Source organism: Microplitis demolitor, chromosome 5 (genome assembly GCF_026212275.2).
Source record: "Microplitis demolitor isolate Queensland-Clemson2020A chromosome 5, iyMicDemo2.1a, whole genome shotgun sequence".
Classification (NCBI taxonomy): domain Eukaryota; kingdom Metazoa; phylum Arthropoda; class Insecta; order Hymenoptera; family Braconidae; genus Microplitis; species Microplitis demolitor.
Genome location: NC_068549.1, coordinates 3,768,801 through 3,796,133, shown reverse-complemented (window position 1 = coordinate 3,796,133; position 27,333 = coordinate 3,768,801). Strand labels below are relative to the sequence as shown.

General features: G+C 25.5%; 2 protein-coding genes across 3 annotated transcripts in view; one reads left to right on the top strand and one right to left on the bottom strand.

Moving 5' to 3' along the window:
* The window catches only part of LOC103576487 (uncharacterized), a 131,132-nt gene that overhangs the window by 80,049 nt on the left and 23,750 nt on the right, over positions 1-27,333 (bottom strand). The window lies entirely within an intron of this gene.
* On the top strand, positions 1,780-27,297 carry LOC103569011 (probable serine/threonine-protein kinase DDB_G0282963). Of its 2 annotated transcripts, none has more exons than XM_008546078.3 (9): positions 1,780-2,255; positions 16,284-16,353; positions 18,154-21,277; positions 21,347-21,539; positions 21,837-21,944; positions 22,322-22,489; positions 22,923-23,432; positions 24,872-25,186; positions 25,252-27,297. In XM_008546078.3, exons 2-9 carry the CDS (start codon positions 16,314-16,316, stop codon positions 25,303-25,305), a joined length of 4,512 nt encoding a protein of 1,503 aa, XP_008544300.2. In that variant the 5' UTR covers positions 1,780-2,255; positions 16,284-16,313; the 3' UTR covers positions 25,306-27,297. The 2 variants fall into 2 exon arrangements, with proteins under 2 accessions (XP_008544300.2, XP_053595159.1); XM_053739184.1 differs by lacking the exon at positions 1,780-2,255 and adding an exon at positions 13,463-13,518.

Below are 27,333 nucleotides of genomic sequence, written 5' to 3'. Positions count from 1 at the left end.
TGATTAATATTTGAAATCAAGCAGGCCAATAACGAGTTATCAAAACTAAAAAATAAGCATGAAATTTATTAAGGATCAAAAAATTTTATTTTCTAAATTTATAAACTGTTAGTTCAGTGACAGGACTAAATATCCAAGAGAAAATATTTATAGAAAACATTTAAGATACGATTTCTATTACACATATGAAATGTATAAAAAAATAGCGTACATAACAATTTTAATAATGACGGTGAAAATTAGTAAGATTAATGACATATTTGTCATGTTTTTGTCTTAATATTTAATCGTGTAACCGTTACTTCTATTGTCAAAAAAGTATACTAATTTCATACTGAAATTTGTAATTTTGAATTTTTTTTGAACTCTTAAAGCTGCAAACTAGAATAAAGTACAGACAGGAAACGCAGTATGAAAACATGCATGTACTTCACTATATTACAAAACTTTAGGGAGTTTTGAAACTAAAAGCAGCTACGAAATATTCATAAATGATTTCGATCTTATTCGGAAAAATGAAAATTTGAAAAATTATAGTGTTAATAGTAAAAACAAGCTCTTTAAACGAAAAAATCTTAAGTATAAGCTGGAACTTTTACAGTTTTTCGTTTGAAAAGCTTCTCTTTACTTATTAAGGATGTAATTTTTCAAGTTGTAACGCCATCATTATAATGAGGTAATTATTGACAATTAAAAATAAAAGACTCAAAAATTAACAGTTTATTTATTCAAAAGTTATCTCTGAACTGTAAATATACTAGAGTGGTGTTAAAATCACTGTCACGAATAGTAAAATTTGCCGTTATGAACGTAATAATCTTTCAAATGGACTCTCAGCGACTCATTACCGCTTAAGTAGTGTATGTACATTAAAAAAAATTTTTTTTTTCATCTCTGGGTTTCAATTACCGTAAAATTCATTTAAATGAACTAATTTGTTCCGAGAATATTCAAAACGTACATGAATAAAAATTATAATTTACTGACGTCAGTTACCGTTACACTAAAAGCTAAAAATCTTATCCGCAATATCAATTGTCATAACAATTTTACTGTTACTAATTTTTGCAATTTTAAATTTCGCAGATAAATTATAAAATTGTCGACTAAAAATTCTACAAAATTCAATCATCCCCAAATTAATTTAAAAAAAGTTTTTTAATTTAATCCTTTCCAAAAGACAATAATTTGAAACTTAATAAATCTTACATAAATCCATTTAATAAATTATAAAATAAATACTGACCCAATTATGAAATAAATGTAAAAAAACGAATTACACAAAATAATTTTTTGAGTAAAACAAAAAAATAAAAAAAAAAAAAAAAAATGAAATAAAAGTTGAATAATATTTTTTATATGAATGGTTTTTTTGTTCTCTTTGTCTTTTTGAACATCAATTCGAATTCTTAAAAGAACTAAAGAGTAAAGTCAGTTGATAATGACGGAGCTACACAAGAGATGCTGTGCAGGTCGTTATAAAATGAAAGAGCAAAAGGGTATTTGATAGAAAGAAATGATTTTATTTAAACTATAGACGTAAGACGGAGTAAGAAATCTTTTGACTTATTCCTTTCCATTCACTCTACATTGCACACTTACTCATATCATTATTATATATATATATATATATATATATACAACATACATACATATATACATATTATTATATACGACGGCATGTTTCTTTATCGACGCCTGCGCATACTATAGAGTATTTGTACTCTCGCGATCGCAGGTACGCGGCACAAAACATACACAAACCGATGTGATGTTTGAGCATCGCCTACGGGCAGTACGCGATGTTACTTGAGTCTTAGTATCGCGCCGGACGTTGGTCAAACTCTTTGTCCGTAACACTTGTTAAATTATCACAACATATTGTTTATAATTTAAAAAAAAAAATACTAGAAAAAATTCATTATTAGCAAAAAAAAAAAAAAAAATCAAAAAATTTTTTTTGAAACCGATAATTTTTTACCTTTGTCGGAATTTTTTACCTGCTACCTGCACTGACATTAAACAGGTTAAATTCCAGGTAACAGCGTCGCCATGGGTTACGTCTGTTGTGCCATGGAAATTTTGTTTGTGTAAAATGTTTTTTGTTACAAAAATTTAAAATTTTTTTAAGCTGTTTAAAAAATCTACAAGTGATTTTTTTAGTAATAAATTTTTTGAATTTTTTTTTGTTTGGTGACTGAGTGATAGTTGGATAGGATTATGCACGGAATATTTTTAATTGGGGTCTGCTCGTGGTAAGATTTGAATTTGAATTTTTTTAACATTTAAAATTTTATTTGACGTTTAGTTTAGTGGAAATTTTTTTTTTTTTTTTTTTTACGAGTAGTTAATTAAAAGGTCTTGTATATACATTCATGTTACTTTATATTTTGAGGCTCCGGAAGTTAAAGGACTGCGGTTTATACTAAATAGAAATCCTTCATTTACAACCACTTGGCTCTTTAAACTTCTACTCAAATTAAGATCGCGTTTATATATTATGGAGTAAACGATTACTGAAATTATGTGTAATAATATGAAATAAATTAATTATAATAAGTTATTATTAATTATAAAAATAAAATAGTAAAAGAATGCACTTTGTTCATTTTATTGAAGGCCAAATAAAGTATATTTATATTTTATATGCAAACATGTATGATAATTATGTATTAATACCATAAATATGATAATTTGGTAATACATATACATATACTTACATATATGTGTGTGTAATCAGTGGATTAAAAAAACGTAACCACGTATCATATGTATATTCATATATTTTTGAATATTTAAATTCTAAATTTAACCACCGAAATTATCATAATCAAATAAATTTTTTTTTTATTTATAGTCGAAAAAAAATTGACAATGATCCAAAATTTATTTTTTCTTAACCAGTAGTTTGATTAATTTACCGAACAAAATATAATTTGATACATAGTTAATTATCAATATCTAATTAATTTTAATTACTTTAGAAATATGAAAATATTTATGTATTTTATTTTCAATAAAAATGAATGAAAATCAGGTTCTCCGAAATTGTTTGGCCGGGGTAATTATATTTATGAGTTTAATTAACCGAAAAATCATTAAACTTTCAGTAAAATGTTTGATGTATAATTAATTTTTGTTGTATTAAATATTAATATATAATTGGTAACTAGGGAATATATATTTAAAATATGAGTTATTGAATTAATTAAATATGAAATTTAATATTTTTACAATCTAAAGTCACTTAGTCATTAGACTTTCTTTAGTTTTCTATAATTATTCAAGTTTCCGTTAATATTAATGACATTGTGTAGTGATTTATTGCTGAAGTTACCACAAAAATAATTTAATTTTTTTCTTTAAATCAGTAATATTTTATCAAGTATAATTTAGAGAGTATTTTTGTTTATAACAATATAATTTATTCAAAGGATTTTTAGTATTAAATAATACTAATTAATTAAATGAATAGAAGGTGAAATTAATTATATATTTAAATATATTAATGTTTGTATTATGGTTTGTATATAATGAGAAGAGAGCGCAAATTCTAGGGCACGCGGCAGTGGAATTTGATTATAATTTTACTAAGGGGAATATCATTCCACATATGTTACCATATAAATACTTTATATATATATATATATATATTACTCTTATTTCATTATTGAATCGTTGAGATTGCAGTGATATAATTTTGTTCAATTTCTCATCCCACGATGTATATGTACATATATATATATATATATATATATATATATATATATATATATATATATACATCACGTGGAAAATTTGAACCACAAATTGAATTTAATTTTCTCTATTTGTATCCTCGTCTTTGTAATGATAAAAAAATTTAATATGAAATAATTTAATTCACGAATAATAGCAATATAGAAACATATATATATATATATATATATATATATATACATATACATAACAAATGAATGTAAGAGTATACGGAATAGTAAAATTAAACTGTAGTTACAATAAAAAGTAAATGAGGATTTCAAAGTAAATTAAAAAAATTCTTTAGCCAAAGCTAAAAAATTTGCCCTCTACTGTGCAGTATTTCGTTTAGTTGAGTATCTCGAGCGTAGTTGAATTAAATTTGAAATTTTTTTCATACTTTTGCGATGAAAAAATAACAGCGTTTACTGTAATTATAACTATTGTTCAAAATAGGCTTTTTTAAAGGATGTAATAATATAATTATATATGTATGTATATGTTTGTTCAAACTAAATAGATAAATGGGGTTTTAGATGATTTTTTAGTGTACAAAGAAACGTCTGGTCACGCTAGAATCGAGTAAATTGTGTGCAAGTGTCAGAGTATGTATGTTTTATTATATGAATAAGGATAATATAATATAGCGGTGAAGTTTAACGTTGGAAAGTTTTGTAAGAAAACATATAAAGGAACAAACAGGCTAATATAAATATATATGTGTGTGTGTAAAACTGTCTGGTGAGTCATCTATCGTCCTAGTCTTTCTCCAACTCATAAACTTTAAATGCGTCATTTTATTTTAAAGATTAATTATTAATTTTTAATTTAACCAGTTATTAATTTTATTTTATTTTATTTCCAATAAATTTTTTTGGTGCAAAATTGCTGTTCAAAACTCATAAAAAAAAAAATAATAAATTGAATGAAGAACTCAAATTACAGGATATCCGCAGGAAGATAATTTGAAGTTAAATTCTCACGCGAACACGGAAAGTGAGAAAGTTTATATATAGATATATATTTTATAAATTTTAAACAAAAAATATAAAAAAATAAATTGCAAAATTTTTAAAAAAAATTTTATCTTTTAAGCTCAATGATAAATAATAATTTATTTAATTATACTATTGTTCAGTGATAATAAAAATGATTTTTTTTATTTATTGCAAATGATGAGAATGACTAAGAACAATGAAAATAAAACAAAGAAATCCATATTTTGAACTTAACTCTCGAAGATCGATGTCACGTAATAACAACTTGGGTGAATGTACGTGATATAAATTTTTGATTATTTTTATACTCTACGCAAAAATATGCTTTGATTGAATTATTATTATTATTATTTTAATTATTATAATTATAATTAATAAATAATTGTGTACAAGAAGAGGAAGAGCAGCAGACCGTTCAATATTAGATCGGCATAAATATTCATAATGTATCATCATAAAATATAATTTTAATAAATTATAAAATACTCAATTATCACAATAATGAATCGAAAGTCGTAATCGCAATGTATTTTACTACAATACAATGTATATGTACACAATAAGAATTAATTTTGAGATAAAAATTCACGATACTGAAATTTGCCTATACCTCATAATTTTTGGATTTTTTAAAAAACGATAAATTATAATAAAAAAAATTATTTGAAAAATTGCACTTATAGCTTTTTTAATTTTCTAAATGCGCATATTTTTGGTTTTTTTTTTTTTAATTGATTTGTTGAAAAAAAAAAATTCAAAAATTGTTTATTGTCCGCCATATTCAGGATCATAAAAATTTATGACCCGAAAGTTATCAATCAAAATTTTTTTACCGAATAAATTACAAAAAAAAAAAACTAAAAATATGTACATGAAAAAACTGTATGTAGAATTTTTTTAAATATTTTTTTTTCCTAATAATTTATTGTTTTCAGAAAAATCAAAAAATTATCAGACATCGGGTAACTTTAGTATCATAAAAATTAAACAACAAAACAGACGACGCGTGAAATTTTTATTACATATAATACAATACAACTAGACATCATATCAGTAATACTCAACTCGACGTGTCTTGACCATTACATTATATGATGTACGTAAGTAATGAGTGGTACGTAACTTGATGCTACGTAAACGTTTTCTCTTGTTTTGCTTTTTAAACATATGTCACAAACGTGATACTTAATTTTTAGAAAATAACCTACACAATAGGATTTAATTTCAATTACGATATTAAAAATCATCTTTTTTTTTTTTTGTTAAATGAACTTTTGAATTCAACATATGCCAGGATTTATTTTATTGCATTTATTTTTATATTATTTATTGAGAAAATATTTTTTTTGTCCTTGAATTAAAAATTTATCATGGCTGAATTTGTTATTCGAATTGTATTATAGATATTATAATAATTTATATGTATATACTTATACTGAGTCATTCATTTATAATTTTTATGTAGGCGATCAATTTAAAAATTCATTTTATTTATTTGGTATATATTTATCAATGTATTTTTTCTTTTCATACATGTATATTAAGAAAAGGAAAACTTGCCTTGAAGACATTTTTAAAAAAATAATTTGAATTTTTTTTTATTATTCGTTTAAGGGGATCGCGGGCAAACGAGATACTCGAGGCAAAATAAGTTACCTTGGAAAATTTATTTCCTCAACATAAATTTTTTTTCATGTTCTCAAGATATGTAGATAATATTAACATAGAGATCTGAAAAGTTTTGAATTTTTATATGTCAGTTGCTAAGTTGGCAAAAAAAAAGAATTAAATTTTTTCACTGCAGTGATAAAAGTTGTGATTTGGCAAAAATTTTATATTTTTTTAATCAATATTGAGATAAATGACTATGTATATATAGAAATTAAAAAATGATATTTTTATTCAAAAAATGATATACTTTTATGAGTAATGTCTTTTGATGCTGTTATCTTTCAAGATTACGGAAAATTTCTAGGGTGTATTCGCCCAAGGGTTCTATTCTATTCTTTTTTGATAAAATAACGTCCACATTAGGGACGAAAATAGACAAACCACTTGATAAAATATTATCCAAGAAAACCAAGAGGGGTATAATATAAATATAAATGTATGAAATTTACTTTTTAGAAAAATTCTTGTTCAATATTTATTTTTAGCATCGAGGAAACTTGGGACAATATCATTTTTAAAATATTCAATTGTTATGGCTTCCATGGAGTAAATAGTACGAATATATATTCCAAAAATATATTCTATTATAATAATGTACAAATGAACTAAAATGATTTAAGTTTTATGGCGGTAAATTTTCAGATTACGAATTACTGTTAAATTTCGGGATTATAATTTTCTTTGGCAATAAAGTATCGATCTACTCTAATTTTTTAATCCATTTTGGTTCGTTACTGTTAGTTAGTTTCAAACTTTCATTAATTAAATTTAACACGACCAGAAGTATATTTATAGAACGATAAATTAAGAAATTGGATTAACTGAAATTAGAAGAATTTTTTTTCCCTCCCTTAAGGATTATCGAATTTATTCTAATCACCCGCATATATTAACAGTTTTAATTATAAAATAATCGCGGGAGAGGACTGAGTTGAAGGGGATGATAAAAAAAAATTACTTTGGATTCTGTACGATTGAAGTTTTATATATACTTTTTACTTATGTTTTTAAAAAATAAGAAAATTTCTCAAATAGCAGTAAATATTTTTTTTTCTGCACAACTTAAACGCGAAATAGAGGTTGGGTTTTACTGTCGAATTGTCAAGATCACGCGAGACATTAAATTTTTTATTTCCGAGCAAACAAACAAAAAACTTTGCAGAGTGAACTCGGATGGAATCCGGAGTGAATGCGAAGTAGATAATTTTTTATTTATTTAATTTTCTCGGAGTGGAATTCACTCTGGAAATGAGTTTATTTTAATATTAAAAATCCAAATCGGAGTAGATGCGGATTATAATAAAATCCATATCACCTTTCTGAAAAAAAAAATTCCCTATGTAATCATTTCCGACATTTCTGAGTGCACCTCAGACTTTACTATCAAGAAAATCCGTCGTCTGAAAAATCCTACCGAAAATCTATGGACAATTAGGACTGAAAAAGAAAACTTCTGAAAATTCGGATTGTAAAAGAAAACTTCCTAGTCACCTCGCATTTATTCCCGACTTTTCACAGTGTAGGATATCCTTAATAACTACAAACTTCATAAATCCAAATTTTCAAATTTTTGAGTACTCCAATTTGTCTACAATACCACATTTCGTTCCCTTTTTTTCTATAATATGAATAAATATTGAATAAAAAAAATTATTAACATGTAATTCTTTTTATATTATCATATATTATATAGTGAATATAAATAAGTCTTTTTAAAATAAAAAAAAATCAGATAACTTTAGTCTGAAAATCTTGAAATAAAAAAAAATTTCGAATAGAGTATTTCCTATAAAATTATACTAAATTAACAAACGATATATAAACTTTAGTAATACTAACTATTAGCATTGTACGTCGTCATAAAAAACATGCATAAATTTTGTGAGACCAGTGATTATAAATCAACTTATTTTGAATACCGCGTATTCTGCATTTTTGAGTATCGCGTATTTTCTGATCTTATTATTTTCTCTTTATCAAATTTATATTGTATATAATGCTATCTTACATTATAATATATCGTTATTATTTTATTATTATTATAGTTGTAAATAATATTTTTCAAGTTATAATGTCACGTTATATAATAAATAAATCAGATCTTTTATATATATTATTATTATATTCTATATTGAAGTATAAAAGAAAAGTCATGAGATGTATTAAGCTGTGATGCAATAATTCGTGTAAATGTCAGGTCAAGAGACTGGAGGAAAATAGAGAGGATTATGTTCACCTTCTCATCCTTATATATTGTGTTAGATAATTTTTTTTTCTATATATATATCTGTAAATAAAGATGTGGATTTTTTTCCATAAAAAATAAAAGATAAAAAAAAAAATAATAATGATAATAAACAAAAAAAAAAAAAATATAATAAAAATCGTGACAATTGAAATTTCATTTCCCTCTTGTTTTAAAGTCTGACGCTTTTATCCGGAAACGCTTTCATTTCAGGATAAAATAAATTACTACATCGTAAAACGTAATCAATTCGAACAACTAGGAGAATTTTTATTTTATCTTATAAATGAATTTAACATTCGTTGTTTTAATTTATTTAAAATAACAAATTGTCTATATATTTTATAATTAAACGCGATGGAATTCACTCAAGATAATTGTATATTTAACATTTTCTATTTTATTAGTTTTCAAAATTCAATTTTAATTAAAGAAAGGTCACAAAGGAACAATTTTATACTTTTTCAATTAACACATTTTAATTGCTATTAATAGAATAAATATTTTATATATTTTTTTTAATTAACTACAGTCCGAATTGAGAGTAATGAATTTTATATGAAAATCTAACTTGGAATTTAATGATTATTTTTTTTTACAAACAATTACAATCATATTAAAGATTTGATAATTAGCTGCATTTAGATATATATCAAGCAATTAAAAACGTAAGTACTACTAATTACTAAATATGTTGTACGGTAATAGATCATTGTCAACTTCATTGTAGTCATTTTTTTTTCACTTTATCTTGTGATAAAAAATTTTAATATTAATGTAAAAAATTATTTCTGTGATTTATACTCCAGATATATTTATATATAATATTTTTATGAGTGTGAACGTAACTGACAAGTGGCAATTTTTTAAATTTCTGAGTGAATAAATAAAATATGAGTAGGATAAAAATTAAAAAATGTGTATTTAGAAAAATGAAAAATTAGTATACGCATTTTTTAAAAATTTAATTACAGTAGGACCTCGTTATAAAACTATAACCTGATTTATAAAAAAGACAAAATGATAATCTTATAACGAGATCCGACTGTAATAAATAATTAAATATTTTTAGTTAAAAAATATACAGTGAAAACCATTAATATTTTATAAAATTATAATAAAGTATACTTATATATAAAAATATATTAACATCTCATTTATGAATTTTTCAAATTTAAAATATGAATTTGCTATTTTTTTTTTTTTTTTTTTTTTTTTTAGTAAAGCGTTGAGTCAAATAGACTATTAAAGAATAAATTGAATCTCTGAAATAATAAGAAAATTTTAATGAAAATAAGCGCGAGCTTTTCCATGCATTTTTATTTTTTGTAAAAAAAATGTTAGACTTAATTGACATGTAAAATTTCTTTTGATCTTTGTACATTATAAAAAATTTCACAAACTTATAATTATTTAAATTGATAACTAATTTTAAAAAAATTTCGCGAAACTATTAAAGGAAAATTTATTTATTTGCTTTCATAAATTTTCCGAAGCGTTACAGTTAAATTTAATACCTATTAAAAAATATTTAACTATATTAAAAAAAATAATTTGAATTCCACTATAAATTTAAAAGTTTTAACGTCGCCGCGTAAAACATTCCGGTTCTAAATAATATAATTTAAAGTTTGTGTATTTTACTTGCTTCGTAAAATTTTAGCTGTCACAGTAAAATTCCCTCTATTCTAGTATCACTAGATTTATTATATACCATAAAATATGAACTATGCACTAAAATAATCCAGTGTAATTTAATTTTCATTCAAAATCGTTCAAAAAATCCGTTTTTATCCAGCAGAATAAATTTTTTCGATTAAAATAAATTCGCAACTTTTTTTACCCTCTCCCTACTAAACTCAATAAAATTACACTGAGTTCGAACTGTTCGCACATTCATAAATTATTTTTAATTATTGAAGATAAAGAATAATTAGCAACAATTAAAAATTGCACTTAAATAATTTATTAATTATAAATTAATAATAATTGCCTTGTCTAAAGTCACACTATTTTTTATCTCAACACTTCGTAGCTCAGTATGTACTTAATTGATTCGTGTATTTTAACACACTGGCATTTCCGCTGGTGTTTATATGTTAATATACGCATATATGAATAAAAATGTGTGTACAAGAGGTAATATGAACACAAAGACAACAATTAATATAAAATAAGAGATAAGATATATACATATATATGGAGGTGTATATAATTGATAAAGTCTAGACTCTTAACAGAAGAGTGCTAATGTATAAAGCTTAAAAACATTATTCATTAGTCATTAGTTGTGAATACTCGACACAATGGAATGTAAATATTGTAAAGAAAGAAAAAGTGAATTTTATTTTAAAATGCTTCTTCCCACTGTGAGAAAATGCTCACTATTCAATGTCTTTTGCAAACTTTTACGTCTACATAATTCTTAATAACAATGATAATATATATTTCTACTGTATATAACGCAATAAAAAAATTTTATTTCTCGTAATTATTAAATAGTTAAAGAATATATTTTTATAAAAAGCAAAAGTTTTTTACATTGTAAAAAATTTGCGGAGTGAACGCGCAGTAAGTCTGAAGTGAATGACTGTTTATTTATTAAATCCTCTGAAGTGAAATTAACTCCAAAAAAATGATCCTAAAGTTATCAAACAATTAAAAATTTTTGGATTTTTATTTTTGATAAACAAATGACCAAAAAAAATAAAAAATAAAAATTTGCACATGTAGAAAATTTAAAAAACTATAAGTGCAATTTTTTGAAATATTTTTTTTCTTTTAATTTATCGTTTTAAAAAAAAATCAAAAAATTATTAGACGTCGGTTAACTTTAGTATCATTCTAAAGAGAGTTAATTTTAATATTAAAACTCCGAATCGGAGTAAATGCGGATTTAAATGAGATTCAGATCACTCCGAAATGACTCTGCTGAAAAAACAATCTTCCTATTTACTCCTCAGCGGAGTGATTTTTATTTAAACTTCAGAACTCCGAGTGACGGAGTGAATTTGAATTAAATTAAAATCCGAGTTCACAAAAACGAATTTTTTTTATTTTATAAATAGTAATTATATAAAATAAATATTTTTATTGTGATTGTTAATGAAAATTATTGAAATTAGCTTTGACAATCAGTAACAAAAATTTTATTACTCATGCGACGTAAAATTTAACTACTAGAGTACACATTTAATAGTAACTACAAGCTACCATTGATAAGATAAGAAAATTCGTATGTATATATATATACATACATATGTTTTACCTTCTATTGAATAATCAAGCTTTTATACTTTAAATCCAAAGTATAACAACTTGATTTAAAATTAAGTAATATCGATCATAAATTTATAATATAAATTCATCATTTAACACATGTTTAAATTTATTATTTTTTTGATTTGCATAATATATACATTTGAAATGCTTGACGTTTTAATAAGAATCACACTATTATTATTTTTATGATAGCTGTAAGTTATAACGTATCATGGTTCGTGAGTACTTTAATTTAATGCAGTACTATACTAGGGAAAAGAGAAAGTCTTAAGTGAAGAAAGTGATATTTATACTGTGAACGAACGTTAATTTTCTGGCTTATAATATTAGCAATTGAACACCTTGTATTATTTTTAAAAATGTAAATAAAGTTATTTTTAGAATTAAATTAAAATAAATGTTGAAATTTGTGAAATTTATCTTTAGATTTAATGTTTTTTTAAAATGTTGCAATGCAATAGTTGCGCCAAGGCTATGGTTTCACTGTTAGATCATGCGAGTCATGACAAAAAAAAATATTATTTATTTTAAGTTAAATAACTGGTCACAGTTATTAGAATAATTTTTCACGAATTACGAAACCAATGAAATGAGCAATTAAGAAATAAATTGAAATAGTTTTTTTTAGTTCAAGGGTCAATAGCTTTTAAATTGTGTACAAATTTAACTTTTGTTATGAAAGTATTTTTTTATGACTATTAAATTATTTTGTTTCTAAAAATTTGATTTTCTGGATTTTTGAAGAATTTTAACTTTGATTTTTCACATGTATATTTTCAAGTGAATAAAAAAAATTTCAATTTTAATTAAAAACCCTGAACTTAAAATGTTATCTCATTTACTCTTTATCTGAATAAATAATCAAAGCAAATAATCTGATTAAAATTTTTTTCTTTTAAGACTGAAGTAAAATCATTTAACTAATTATCTTATTCAAAATTTTTTATGGAATTTTAATTAGAAAAAGTTTTTAGGTAAAAAAAAGTATAAAAATTGTTGTAAGAGTTAGTCATGTAAATCCATAGAATACATTGTAAGGATAAAAATATATATATATATATATATATTTTTTTTTTTTTAATTTATGAGGGCTACGGAAATGAGGACAAGGATTGATTGTAATTATCAAATCCAAAGTTGGTAACCACAATATCAATCATGAAATAGATACTAGTATGGTATAGAGTATTAAGTATACTCATACATACGAATATATGATATGTATGAGAAGTGTTAAGTGTATATGATATAGTGTAGTATGAAACAGGAGTGAGAGATAGCAATGAAGGTATTGGAATTAAACGTATTGTTGTTGGTCGCACCCTGAGCAATGTAGGGATATGCAAGTACAGTAATGTGCTGTACTGATTGTGAGTGTAGTATATAGTAGTGAAATCACGAGCCCATTATTCCATGAAGCTCGAGTTGCATCAGTGGGCCTACTATACACTACCACAACTGCTTCTAATCCCGTACCCGGTGCCAGCACACCAAAGCAAAGGGGCTCAGCAGTGGACAGTGGAATAAAAAAATATTAAAAAATACTGATAGAGAGAGAAGAAGCGAGAGAGATGATAAAACTAGGTATGAATACAGATAGCAAGAGAACAAGTACCTAGAGTCCAATTATCCAATGACAGAATACGGCCTTGCCTCGCCTTTCTGAACAATCACGTTCCATTATAACACAAAACTCTCAGACTGTTTGTTATTACGGATAATTTCCCGCTCGGACACCTTAATTTTGCACGATATTTTTTTTTTAAATAATCTGTTTGATACTAGTAATTTTTTGAGATAACTTTCGTTTATTTTTCCAGTTTAAACTTTTAAATCTTCGTTAAACTGTAACCAAGCAGAAATAATATTTAATATTTTTAGAAAAAAATCGGGAGTGAATTGGAAGTGATTGCGGATTTTATTTAAATTTGAATTCACTCCGTTCCGAAGTTTTTAAAAAAATCATTTCGCATATGGAGTAAATAGAGAGTTTGTCTTCTCAGCGGAGGGATTTGGATTTTATTTCAATCCACATTCACTCCGATTTGGAGTTTTAATTTAAAATAAACTCCCCTTTGGAGTGAATTTCACTCTGAGGGGGTTAAATAAATAAACAAATATCCGGTTTGCAAACTTTGAAAATTTTTTATGGTAGTATTTAATTAAATTAAATATTGTTCTGTTAATACTTTTGGATTAGTGTTATATTTGGGTTGAAAGTCAATGGCTGTCATGGATGTAATTATATGAAAGTACGAGGTAATTATTATAGTAAAGCCGATAGACAAAGCGCCGACCACATATTATGTTTGCGTTAGTTATTACAGTCAATTCTACTAGAAATAAACAGCGACAAAACGGTGCTGGGTTCAATTTATGTCAACAGTTATCTCGAAATTCCCGGACACATGATTGCTCTTAATTGTCTAATAAAAAATCTTGTAAATTTTTTATCGCCTCGTTTCAAGTATTTCTGATTAAAATCTATGTAATTATTTACATTGTACACTTTTTTTTTTAACTATTTTTTTGTCAATTAAGTTTTTTTATGACAAAAAATTTTAAAGTGATACTAATTATTAATTAACGCTTAATTGTGATGAATAATTACGGCGATAATTATAAAAACGAATATCCAAGGTTTTAAATCAATACCTTATTTATTATGGCAATTAACTGAATCTATTAGTTTTTTTTCTCTTTTTAATTATTAATTATAATCATATTATTAAATTTATCTAGGTCATTTAATTAAAAATCAATGATTTTTTTTTTGATTCACCAAATTTTCAAAATTGCTTGTGTATATCTTGAAGAACTTGCATATAAATTTTTATCTAATATTTGTAAAATTTTTAATTTTTATTTTTTAGAAACTGATACTGAAGTTAACCGAAGCCTGATAACTTTTGGATTTTTTTTTGAAAACTTAATTACAAAAAAAATAATATTTTAAAAAATTGCACTTATAGCTTTTTTGATTTTCTACACATGCATATTTTTCTTTTTTTTTTTTTTTTCGTAATTAATTTCTAGGAAAAAGTGTTTCGATAAATTTGAAAATCCAAAATTTTTCAAATTTTTAACTGAACTCAAATTTAAAAAAAACTACTGATTGTTTTTTCTTAAGTTTACATTTTATCAGACTTTAAAATAAATATTTTTAAATCATAAAAAAAGGGATCGAATATTTTCAATTTTTTCAACTCCATTTTTTTAATTAATTTGAATTTATTAATTGAAGAGAAAATAAATTAACCGTAATTTAAAATTTGAATCTAAAAAAAAAAAAATAAAAAACATAAAATTTTGATACCCTATTTTATCTGGCTTCCCTATATATTTATATATACCTATAGATTGTCACCTTCCGTAGCTAACGGTCTTCTCGCCTCGTTTTGTAGCAAGAAAGACACGACAGAACTTGGATACAAGTTAGTGGAGCATCCTCTTTGAGAGTTCCGTAAACATCTTGTGACATAAATATTTTATCATATTTAGTTATTTACCTTCATTTATATATATATGTCTCCACCATTTATAAATATTCAATTAAATAAAACAATATTAAATGAATAAGTAAATAATATACTGAGAAGGATAAATAAATTTATCTTAGAATTATTAAACAAGATAACATAAAAGCGAACAACTAACAATAAATTAACATTCTCTAGCTATAGAATTAAATCGTAATTCTATATTCATACTTGACTAGCCAAGTAGTCGAGGGTCTTAAGCTAATGCTAATTCTTAAGCTGCATTATCTATAGATATATGTATATTCTAATCACAATTTAACCGTGCGACGCAGTTATTATATTTATCTATAATAAATCAATGTTCATAGTTACAGCTCTTCAATAATTACTGATTTAAATTCATAAAAAATATACTGCCTACTTTATTTTCCATTCAACCGAGTGCTTTATTTTACTATTTAGAATTAACTGGAGTAGTTTGTCTATGACCGGATGTGTTACGGTGACTTAAACTTCTATTTACATCTCAATAGATGCACACTTGCTTTCATTTCCCTTAATTTTTCCACAGTATTCCCTTTTTTGTCTTTTTCCCTTTTATCTTCATCTTTTTTCTAGAATGGTAAAATCCAGTACATATATAACGATCCATTACGATTTAAACACTTTGCTTGATATGAATGAGGTCGCCTATTCAGAGATAAAAATTACTACTGCACAATTTTTTTTTATTTTATAAATTTTGAAGCATTTTTTTGATCCTTATCTACATTAATCATATAATTAATTGACTTGTAAATGATAAAGTGATAGCATTTTTGAAATGGAAATCTTGTTGATTTACGATTTTTTTTTTAATTGTTCTAGATTTTATGGAGCGATCCAAAGAACAGTGAAATGACACGCAGAATTAATGTTAGCTTAACAATATGGACAGGTAAATATAGTATATTTCAATAGTAAAAAATATGTTTTATTTGAATTTCCCGGGAGAAAGCGAAATTTTCAAGAAGTTTACGAATTAAAGACAACTCGGAATTTTCAGTTGACAAACTAAATTTTTTTTAAGTTTTAAAAAGTCAAAAGTGAATAAAAGGAAATTTATGTAGCTTACGATCGGAACGTTTTTTGAAAAACGAAAATGAAAAAAATTGATGCGTGCCATTTTCGGCTGACATGCGAAATATTTAAGAAATTTAGATCTAGTGTAGACTTTTTACTTTTCATTTCATTTGTTTTTATTGTCGTTTCGCGAAAAACATTCCGATATTCAGGTATACAGAAATTCGAATTAATATTTTGAAAAAATTCATGGGATTTTTTTGATTACTCACATTAAGTTCAGATCGAGTTTTCAAGTTGTATCCAATTTTTAATTTAACACTTTTTTTTCACGGAGTTCGAATGAACATCTCAAGGCTTTAAGTTGTTCAAAAGAACATAAATTAACTAAGATAATATACAGAATTAGTATCCATTAAAAAAAAGTCTTTTACCCTTAATTTGAATTTTAAAAGCTCGCTTTGACTTTTATGTTCGTCATTAAAAAAAACATAACTTTTTTTCCATTGTTATTTTTTACCTTAAAAATAATTTTCTGTCCTCATTGACTACGTGGTTTTGTAGAGCATAAAATTTTTCACTTTGAAAAAAGTATTCACTTATTGTATTATTCTAAAATGCCTGAACTTTCTAATTTTAAATTTATCATTTTTTTTCTATAAAAACTTTTTTGTAGGCCATACAATCCCCTACAAAATTGTCATTCAAGTTTTTTGTATATCGTCACGGTCAAGACTAGAAGTGGCGAGCGATTTTATCCGTTTTTCAATAAAAAAATTAAATTTCAGCCTCTTATCTGTAACTAAAAAACTATCTGATACACAAACTCGTCATTTTTTTTGTTGAAAATTCAATGCTTTATCAAGCTGTGGTATTGATAAGGTCACAGAATTTTTAGGCTGTAAAAAAAAACGATAAATGGAAGCTTTTATATTTTTTGCGACAACATGAAATTTGAATTTCCAATTAAGAGTAGACAGAATTTTCTGAAATTATATATCAGATTTTAAAAATTAAATTTCTAAAGTTTATTTCAAAATTTCATCAAAATATATCCCGTTATTTGCTTATCTTGTTTGGAAATAAAATAAAATAAAAATAAGAAAGAAAACCTAGAAAAGATAGCAGAAGAAGAAAAAAAAATAAATTGTAAGAGTAGACGGTCAGCTTTAAATAATTCGCGATGGCTCGGTGAAGTAAGAGTACAAAGTACTGTTAGACTTTATGTACTTTAAACTATGTTCACTTAGAAACTTACTTTTAACGTTCACGCTGCTTAAACATTGTAAATAATTTTTTTAAACATCTACATTTAAATAAAAACAACAAAAAACTTAATACTTTTTATCTTTATATGCACGCCAGCCTGATAATTATTATCAACTACATATTTTTTAAATACTATGAATTGATATAAAAAAATATTAAACTCAGAAAAACTTGTTCTTAGAAACTTACAAATTAATAATCATTAAAAGTAAACGCAGATTTTATTTATTTTTCTTTACAAAAAAAAAAAAAACTCATGATAAAACACGTTTTCTTTTCCAACTCATAATTTATCTGAAAAATGATTTAAAAATTAAAAAAATCACGTAGCGTTCAAAGAATTGATAAAGAAGAATTCAATAATTGAAGAAAAATAAGTAAATAAAAAATTTAATTTATTTTTCAGGTGTACTATTGCTGTTATTAACAACAAAATCTCAATCACAGACAACAGTAGAGTCCATAACACCAGAAATCATAAGCAAAACAACAGAAAACACGAAAGATTACAAATTACTATCAGGAAACAGTACAACAATCTTACGTAAAACGTTAGCCGATCAAGAAGTTGATGTGTTCGCGCGTTTGCCAGCCTTGAAAAATGATAGAGAACGTCAAACACCTTTCCATTCCTCCACAGCTAAAATAACTACTGAATCTAGTGTTGATACACGTGACTCATTACAATCCAATATACAAAATAACCAAAGAAAATTTAATTATCAAGATAAATATTCAAATTTAAACAATAATAGTTATAGTAATAATAATAATAATAATAATAATAATAATAATAATAATAATAATAATAATAATAATAATAATAATAATAATAATAATAATAATAATAATAATAATAATAATAATAATAATAATAATAATAATAATAATAATAGTAGTAATAATAAAACAACAACAAAGTTACAAAAAATTGATTTACTGAAGACTGATAAAAATGATAAAATTAATAGTTATAACCAATCGAAGAAACATTTTTTTGAACAATTAATTTCACCAAATGGGCATAAAATTGTTGACATAAATAGCCATGAGTTGTCGGAACTAAATGTTGATACAGATAACGAAAATGATGAAGATAATTTTGAAGAGGAATTAGAATCACGTGAAGCAACAACACCTAGAGTAATTAATGATTATGGTGGTGTTTCGCTAATTAATGATACTCAAGTTAATTACAAAGGCCAGAAGAAAGAAATCCACGAAGATGCTGTCATGATAAACAATAAGAATAATAAAGTGAATAAAAATAAAGTTGAGAAACTGAAAAATTTTGATGATCAAGTTGAGATAATAAATACTTCTGCTACGAAATTGAATAATCTTGAAGGTATTGAGCGGATTCAGGTACAGAAATTGCCATCAGATTTCAACGAAACGGAAATTACCGATTATAAAACGGATAAAGTTTATGATGATGGAAAAAATGTTGAGAAAACTGAAGCTAAAAGTAATTATGAAAAAATAGATGACAAAGCGGTTGATAAAAATGTCGACAAAGAAATTGAAGAAAAAGAAGTAAAGGAAGTTATTAAAAATGGTGACAACTTGGATGATAATTTAGATAAAGAAATAGACAGAATTAAAAATAGAGACAAAGAAATTGATAAAAATGATGATGAAGAAAAAGAGTTAGCGCCAAAAGGTCGCACGATATCATTTGGTGGTGCCAATCGGTTCAGTAGTACAGAAGAGAAAGCTATTGGTTTTACAAAAGAAAATACTGATGTTAATTTAACAAAAGACTTTAAGCCGTATCCTTATTTTAAAACATCACCAGCTGTCACGGCTAATAATTCAGCTGTTAATCTTATAAATGATAAAAAATCAACTAGTATTAATTTTAATAAAGAAACCGATGAAATTTATACCTTTGAAAATACGATCAATAAGAACAAAGAGGATGATAAAAAATTACTCATTACCGAATCTTCGATTATAAATAATAACATCCAAACAAAACCAGTTAATTTGAAACGTTCTAGTAATGCGACTAAAATATTGACAGATTCATCATTATTATCACCGTCATCCTCTTCAATGTCGTCAGTTACTGTCAAATCTATTCCTGCAGCAGTAATAAATACAACATTGAATAATAATGATAATTTAAAACTAAAGGATAATGTCAATGACATTCCTCGTAATCCCGAAGAAGTAATAGAACGTAAAAGTGCACTAGATTTAAGTAGCAACGGTTTAAATGTTGAAAATATTGATAAAAAAAATTCAACATTGACGGAATTGGTGACAAGCGAAAGACCAATTATTGAAACAACAGAGAATTATTTAAATATTAAAAATACAACTGAATATAACATTGAAAAAATAAAACCAGACAGTGAAATTACGACAATAAATGCAACAGAATCAAATGATAAAGATAAAACCATAAACGATACAACAAATTATAAACTAACAACAAGTTATATTAAAAAACCCTTAGAGACAATTAGTTTAAACTCTTCTTCGTCTTCCATAAAACCCGAGGGGATTCAATTAATTTCAACTTCTCCTCCAACATCTCCAGCACCGTCGTTTGACGTCGACGAGAACGTAACAACTTCCGGCATCACGACAAATAAATTGGAAATAACGAGTACGATAATGTCGGAAACAACTTTATCGCCAGTAACATCTACCACTATGACGATGTCGAATACTACGTCGAAAAACTTTTCCAGCTCAGAGACATTGACATTTAATTCAAGCGGACGTGGAATCGATTTACCTGAAAGTACAACCTCCGCTGTTGAATATGAGTTTGTTGGACTTAATGACACTACTTCATCAACATTTGTCAGTAATAATGATGATAAGAATATTTCAACGACATTGCTGCCGGATTTATTTAATAACACGTCAATAAATAATACAATGGAAATGAATACAACTGAAAGTACTACGAGAGATTCAAAGAGTACTACTGATGAATTATTAACAACAACAGAAAGTATTTTAACAGATACTACAAGTTATACAACTAAAAATTTCGATTACTCAAGTACTGACGACACAACAAATTCAGATACCGAAGGTACGACGATTGGTATGGAATTAAATGTTACGAAAGAATTAAATAATGATAATGAAACAAATAATTTAAATAATATTTCGTCGACTACCGAGTCGTTATTAACAACTGAAATAATTGACAATGATAATAATAATAGTAGTATGACGAGTCCAGTGGAAACGACAGTAGATGAATTAAATACAACAACGATGAGTACATTGAATGTGACAAGTTCAACGGGATTAAATGCTGACGAGATGACAAGCACTAAAATAGAGAGTAATAATAGTATGGTTGTTACAAATATTGAAGATAATATTACTACTACAGTTGGGTCAGTTCAAGTTGTCACTGAGGACGACGTACAACGTTTTACTCCTGGAGATGTCACTTTACTTGTCAGAATAGTCGTCGAGGGCACTTGGTCTGACATTTGTCAACATTTACCTGCACTCAAACAATCACTTGCTAATTTACTAACTGTTGGAATGGAAAAGTTAGTTTTTTATGATTTATGGGATTTTTAATCAAATTTCAGCGAGAGATAAATTACTTTTTTTTACAGGCCGGTCTCCGCGAGCCAAATAATATTTCAAAAAAATCCCTGCACTGAAATTGCTGCCAAAAATAATCCAATAGAGTTAATTTTATCGACAATTCTTCTGTATGTTATTGATGAAAATGGTAATTTTGACGCAACAATGACGCAGAATCTGCCAAATTTGTACAGTCAACGACCGTTCGAATCTCTTTTGACTGTAAGTTATTCTGTGTTACATAAAAAAAAGTAACGTAAAAACCTCGTAAATGTCTAACTTATGAGATCACAAACTTTTTAGTCTTTATACTTAAAAATTATATTGAAAAATATAAACAACTTTTAATAAAATTTTCTGATGTAAAGAACGTGACCTAAAATATTAAACGACATTTTTTATATTAAACTAGAGGTTTTACGATTCGCTGATTAAAAAATATATTTTTAGTTTTAAAAAGTTGTATTGCTTTATATTTATAAAATAAATGATAATTAATAATTTGAAAAATATATATAGATTCGCAGTTTCCAATTAGTACAAGATGGAGATTCCGGAAATGCTATTGCAGTTATAGTGGTTTCTTGTGTGGCTTTTGTATGCCTCGTTCTCTTAGCCAGCTTACTTGTAAGTCATCTTTTTTTTTTACTGCTAATTATATTTACTAAATTAATTTAAATAAAAGCTCATACTACCCGGTTTTAAAAAGTAAATTTTTATCTTCTAAAGACTACTTGATATTTTTTTTTAAATCGCGCTTACAATTTTTTTGTCCCTATCAAAGCAAAGCCTTTGATCAAAAGTTCTACAGGAAATTCTATCGCACGATAAAAGTTGAGAAAAAAAGTCTTTTTCAAAGTTTTTAATTCTATTGGAATATACGTACGGTTATTTGAATCTACGTCATGTGTATAAAAATAAATGAAAACTTTGGCTTTTGATGTTCTGTTTTGTAAAGAGAATTTTGAAGCAGTGTTAAAAGTTATAATTATTAATTTTTGTAGTTTATTATGAGAAAGCGTCAAACGAGATTTAATTACGGGGAAAGATGTCGACCAGTCTCTTTAGATGCTTACAGTTTGGACAGCGTTTCAGCTTATAATAGTGTTAGGCGTAAAGGGGCTGCACGAGCGTCTAAACGTAGCTATGGAAACCCAACTTTTGAAGATTCTGTGAGTAATAATTTTTTTTTTTTTTTTTTTTTTTTTTTTTAATAACTTCAGTCAATGAATAAAATAATTTTCCTAACTGTTGACTTTACTGTAATTAATTTTTTTTTTTTTTAATAAACGAACCTATAAATCAATGATTTAACAGACTGTAATTTTTAAAATTATTTTTTATTTGAAGTAAAAATCTAATTTAGAGAAAATATTTTTCCACTACACAAATAATTCAAAAATTTAAAAAAATATAATGAATTTATTTGAAAAAAAATTAATTAATATTTAAATGATGATTAATAATTATTTAAAAAAAAAAAATAAAAATAGAAAAATTATTTGATTTAAAATTTTTTTTCAAAAAAGCTTTGTAGTTAAAATGTTTTTATGTGAAGAGAATGTTATGATTGTGTTAAAAAAAAAAAATAAAAACTAATTTCAGACGGTAATTCCATCACATCCATTAAATTTTGCTGGTCTATCGGCATTCTGTAATGAACAAAATGCAATATACGAGGAGTTCACAGGCATACCACAGGTTTCAGCGCGCATAGATGAATTACCACCTGGTGCGGAAGTTAAAAATAGATACGCAAATGTAGTGCCTCTACCAGAGACACGTGTGCCTCTTATGAAAATCAACAATGATCCACTGAGTGAATACATCAATGCAAGTTACGTACGCGGCCCTAAAAACGCTACTAAATATTACATTGCGTGTCAAGCGCCAATGGAGTCGACAGTAACCGATTTTTGGCGAATGATATGGGAACAACAGTCTAAAGTAATTATTATGCTTACCGATCTCATTGAAAATGGTGTAGATAAATGTTCCGAGTATATACCGCCGTCGGAAGTTACCGATTGCCATCGTCTTTACGGAGACTATCAAGTGACATTAAAAAAACGAGAGACCAAAGAGAAATATGCGATTTCTACAATACATTTAAAGGTAAATTAATCTATACTTAGTAATTAATCAGAAATATACAGTAAATATTTTTTAAAATTAAAAAGATATTTAACAAACATCTGGTCGTCTTATGATTTTGTTCATCAGAGAGTTAAATTTAATAATGACAAGTTTTTTAAATACTTTTACTTACACTCGCGAAGTGACCGAAACAGATATGATAATTACGACAAATTAAAGATAATTTCTTTTAAAGTTAATTATTTAAAGTGTCCGATTAACTCTTGACAATTAAAAAAAAAACTCATATACTTCATTATTTACATGAGCATAATTATTATTTAAGATAATAATAGTTCTCATAGTGTATTTACAAATAATTCTGTTATGCTGCATGAGAATCATTCTCTACTATTTAATTATCAACTATCACTTTTAATATGAATAATTTTAATTAACTTCACATTCCGGGCAATACTTATAATTATCAAGGTGTTTCAATTACTTTTATTTACTATTCTGAAGATCATAATTATGATACATATAGTTATATATAACAAGTTAAGTTTAATTACAAACTCATAATAGTCATTATCATTATCATAAATTTTTTATCGCTTATTATGAATTTTGATTACCGAAAAAATTTATTTTTCAATTTTTGATAGAATGGCACAGCTTCAGAAAAATAAAAAATTGCGGAAATAAATTTTTTTGTACTTAATTTTGTCTAGTCCTCTCTTTAAATAAATAACTTTTTTATTAAACGAAATAAATAATAACCCATGATAAAAAATTAATGAACTCTATGGGCGTTCTAGTGAGGGTTGACGTCCAAAGTACGACTACAAACATATGAGTTAATATATTATATATATACACATACAATGACTACACTGTAAAAAATTACGAGTAAATTCGGAGTGATTACAGATTTTATTTTAATTCAAATTCACTCGGTGACTTGGAGTTTCGGAGTTTCAAAAAAAATCACTCCATACGGAGTAAATTTGATTTTTTTTTTCTCTTAAGGTAAAAGACCTAGTACCCGATCAGGGAACTAGTACTCGATGACTCCATGGATTAGATATCTATAATTAGTAAATTTGAGTAAATATAGATATACAAATACAAGAGTAATCGGGTACTAGTTCTCTGATCAGATACAGGATCTCACATAGCAAAGTAGTAAAAGTTCAAAATCTTCAATTACTAATGTCACCAAAAAACTTTAGTTTACCCACACTATATTTTTCACTAATAATATTAATTTCTTCTGCGCAAAATGATGTAAGGGAGGGAGAAATAAATCGGTTGCAACTTAAAAGTCCATTTTTTGACCACCGGACGGAATTGGAAGTTTCTTAATCCTACCCGAGACAGAATTCGCCAACTCCAGTCTCTTACCTTATATTAATAATTTATTTTTTATTTTATATATATTGAACTGAAAAAAAAAATTTATTTATTTTTTTCAGAATTTGGAAAATAATACTTATAGAGAAGTATTTCATATTTGGTATTTATGGCCAGCAAATGGTGTTCAAACAGATGCAGCTGGACTAATAGCAATATTACTAGAAGCGCGTGCACTACAAAGAGGTGGTCCTGGGCCAATTGTAGTTCATTGTAGCCCAGGAACCGGTAGAACTGGTACACTAATTGCTCTAGATTTGGGTATTAGACAGTACGAAATAACGCGAACTGTAGATGTACCGCGAGTTGTTTACACTATACGGCGAGATCGAGCTGGTGCTGTACAAACTAAAGAACAATATGCTTTTATCTACAAGGTAACTATTTATTTTTAATTATTGATCCGCAATAACATTATTTAATAAACTATTATTTTTTCCAGGCATTAAATTTATACGCCACAAAACTTGCTGGTGGAGGTTTAGAATCCACTTGATAAAAGAAAATAATAAACTAAATAAACATCGAATAATTAACAAATAATTAATCAACGTCAAGGAAACACGATCTAAGTCAATAAATAATCAAGTAATTAATTAATTATTAAACATAGAGTTGGATGATTTATATTATTACGGATAATAACAATTGATAGTAATGTGTTTATGATTAATTGATAATCGATTACATACAATGGTTATAATCCCCGACTATTCGTATGATAAATATCTACCTAGGTACTTTTTTAAGTATCTAATTAATAATAATAAGAATAACATATATTTTATGTGACAATTAAACGCGCAATGCCAAATTAGTTTATACGATTTATGTATGCGCGTATTTAATGTCTCGTAATTATAAAAATGATATTATAAATCTATAGTATTTTACATACTCACGTATTAATATTATTAGTATTTATATAATTTGTGAGGATTTAAAAATACAAATAATTAATATAAAAAAAAAAAAAAAAAATCAAAGTGAGATTTAAATTAATGCTACAATTTTTTATTTTGTTAAAAATTGTTTCATTTATTTTTTTTTTTAGTAAAAAAAAATGATAAGGAATCGAGATTAATTAGAAAAAATTTTAATTTATTTATTTAACGAGGTGTCAAATTACGATACTACTGTACTGTTTCTTTTACTGTTCAATTGTCTGAAGAAATGTTATTAGTTATGAAAAATTACTGCCTATTGTAATGTTACATAGATAGTGTGTGAAATTGGTGAGAGGAGTCAATTAGACGGGTTTAGTTTTCTGTAATTTTGTAGAAGAATATATGAGTTGATTGCAATTTTTTTATTGATAATAATATTTGGGTACTGCATAAATTTTTACCGTTTCTTTGTCGGCTAAAATTATATTACTGTGTTCTGTTCTGTTGTCTACGAATGTAAATGTACAGGGGAAATTGTCTACGCAATTTATTGCATACATTCAGTGACGTTCTGAATACTAATCGATGTTGTTTTATTTAACATTCTTTAAATTTTTCCGTAACAATTACAAAAATGGATACGAAAGAAGACTCGTAGGCTCTCTAAAAAATTGAATAAATAGAAAACAAAAAAATTATCGAGGCCCATCTTCTTTTGGAAGAACCGAAAAAAAATTTGAAATTTACAAAAGTGTAAATTAATTGGCGCCTTGAAATTTGTAAAATAATTGGAGAGCATTTTTTTGAAAAGCAACTGGGTTGTAAATTCCCAGAATAATCACTAAAGAAAATTACCTGATAAGTGATTAAATCCAAATAAATCTTTATAAAATAATTAACAATTATTTTCTTCCAATAGAAATAAGAAAAATATTTTTAAATACCATCGAATTTTTATTTATTTTTTAAAAATATTTGTTAGATTTTTTTTGTAATGCCCATTATTTTAGTCGCTGATAGTTGAACAAAATTAATTTTTAAAAACGAAATCCAGTTATATTTTTTTTCTATATAAACTACTAAAATATCACACCACTTTATAGGGTAGAGGTGCCGTTTTCTGTCACCTTAGGACCAGTTTTGAATACTCGAAAAATTCAAATAAAATAAGTTGTAAAAGACGCAATAACTATTAATTTTAAAAATGTGTTCAAAGATACTTTTATCCCACTATTAAAATACTTTACTTTATACTTTTTCATTAATTAAAATAAAGCATTAAATGTCAAAAAATGGAACAGTGGCCATAAATGCTACTTCTGCTCTTTCAACAAGAATTTTAAAAAACTGAGCTCTATCAATCCATTTACACTAGACAATTAAACAGTAAAAAATTTTATTGATCTTCCTCATTTAATTAGAAAAAATTATTTATTAGAAAATTTATAGCAATTGGAATAAGAAAAAAAATTGATAAAAATACTCGTTATAATTCGATTATTGTTATGAAGTATTAAATAATTATTATAAGAATTACTATTAATATTTTTGGACTCTCTATTAATTTTTTTATGTAAATATTTGAAATTACCAGGCGTTAATTCAAATTTAACAAAATTTTGTTGCAATTTATTGAT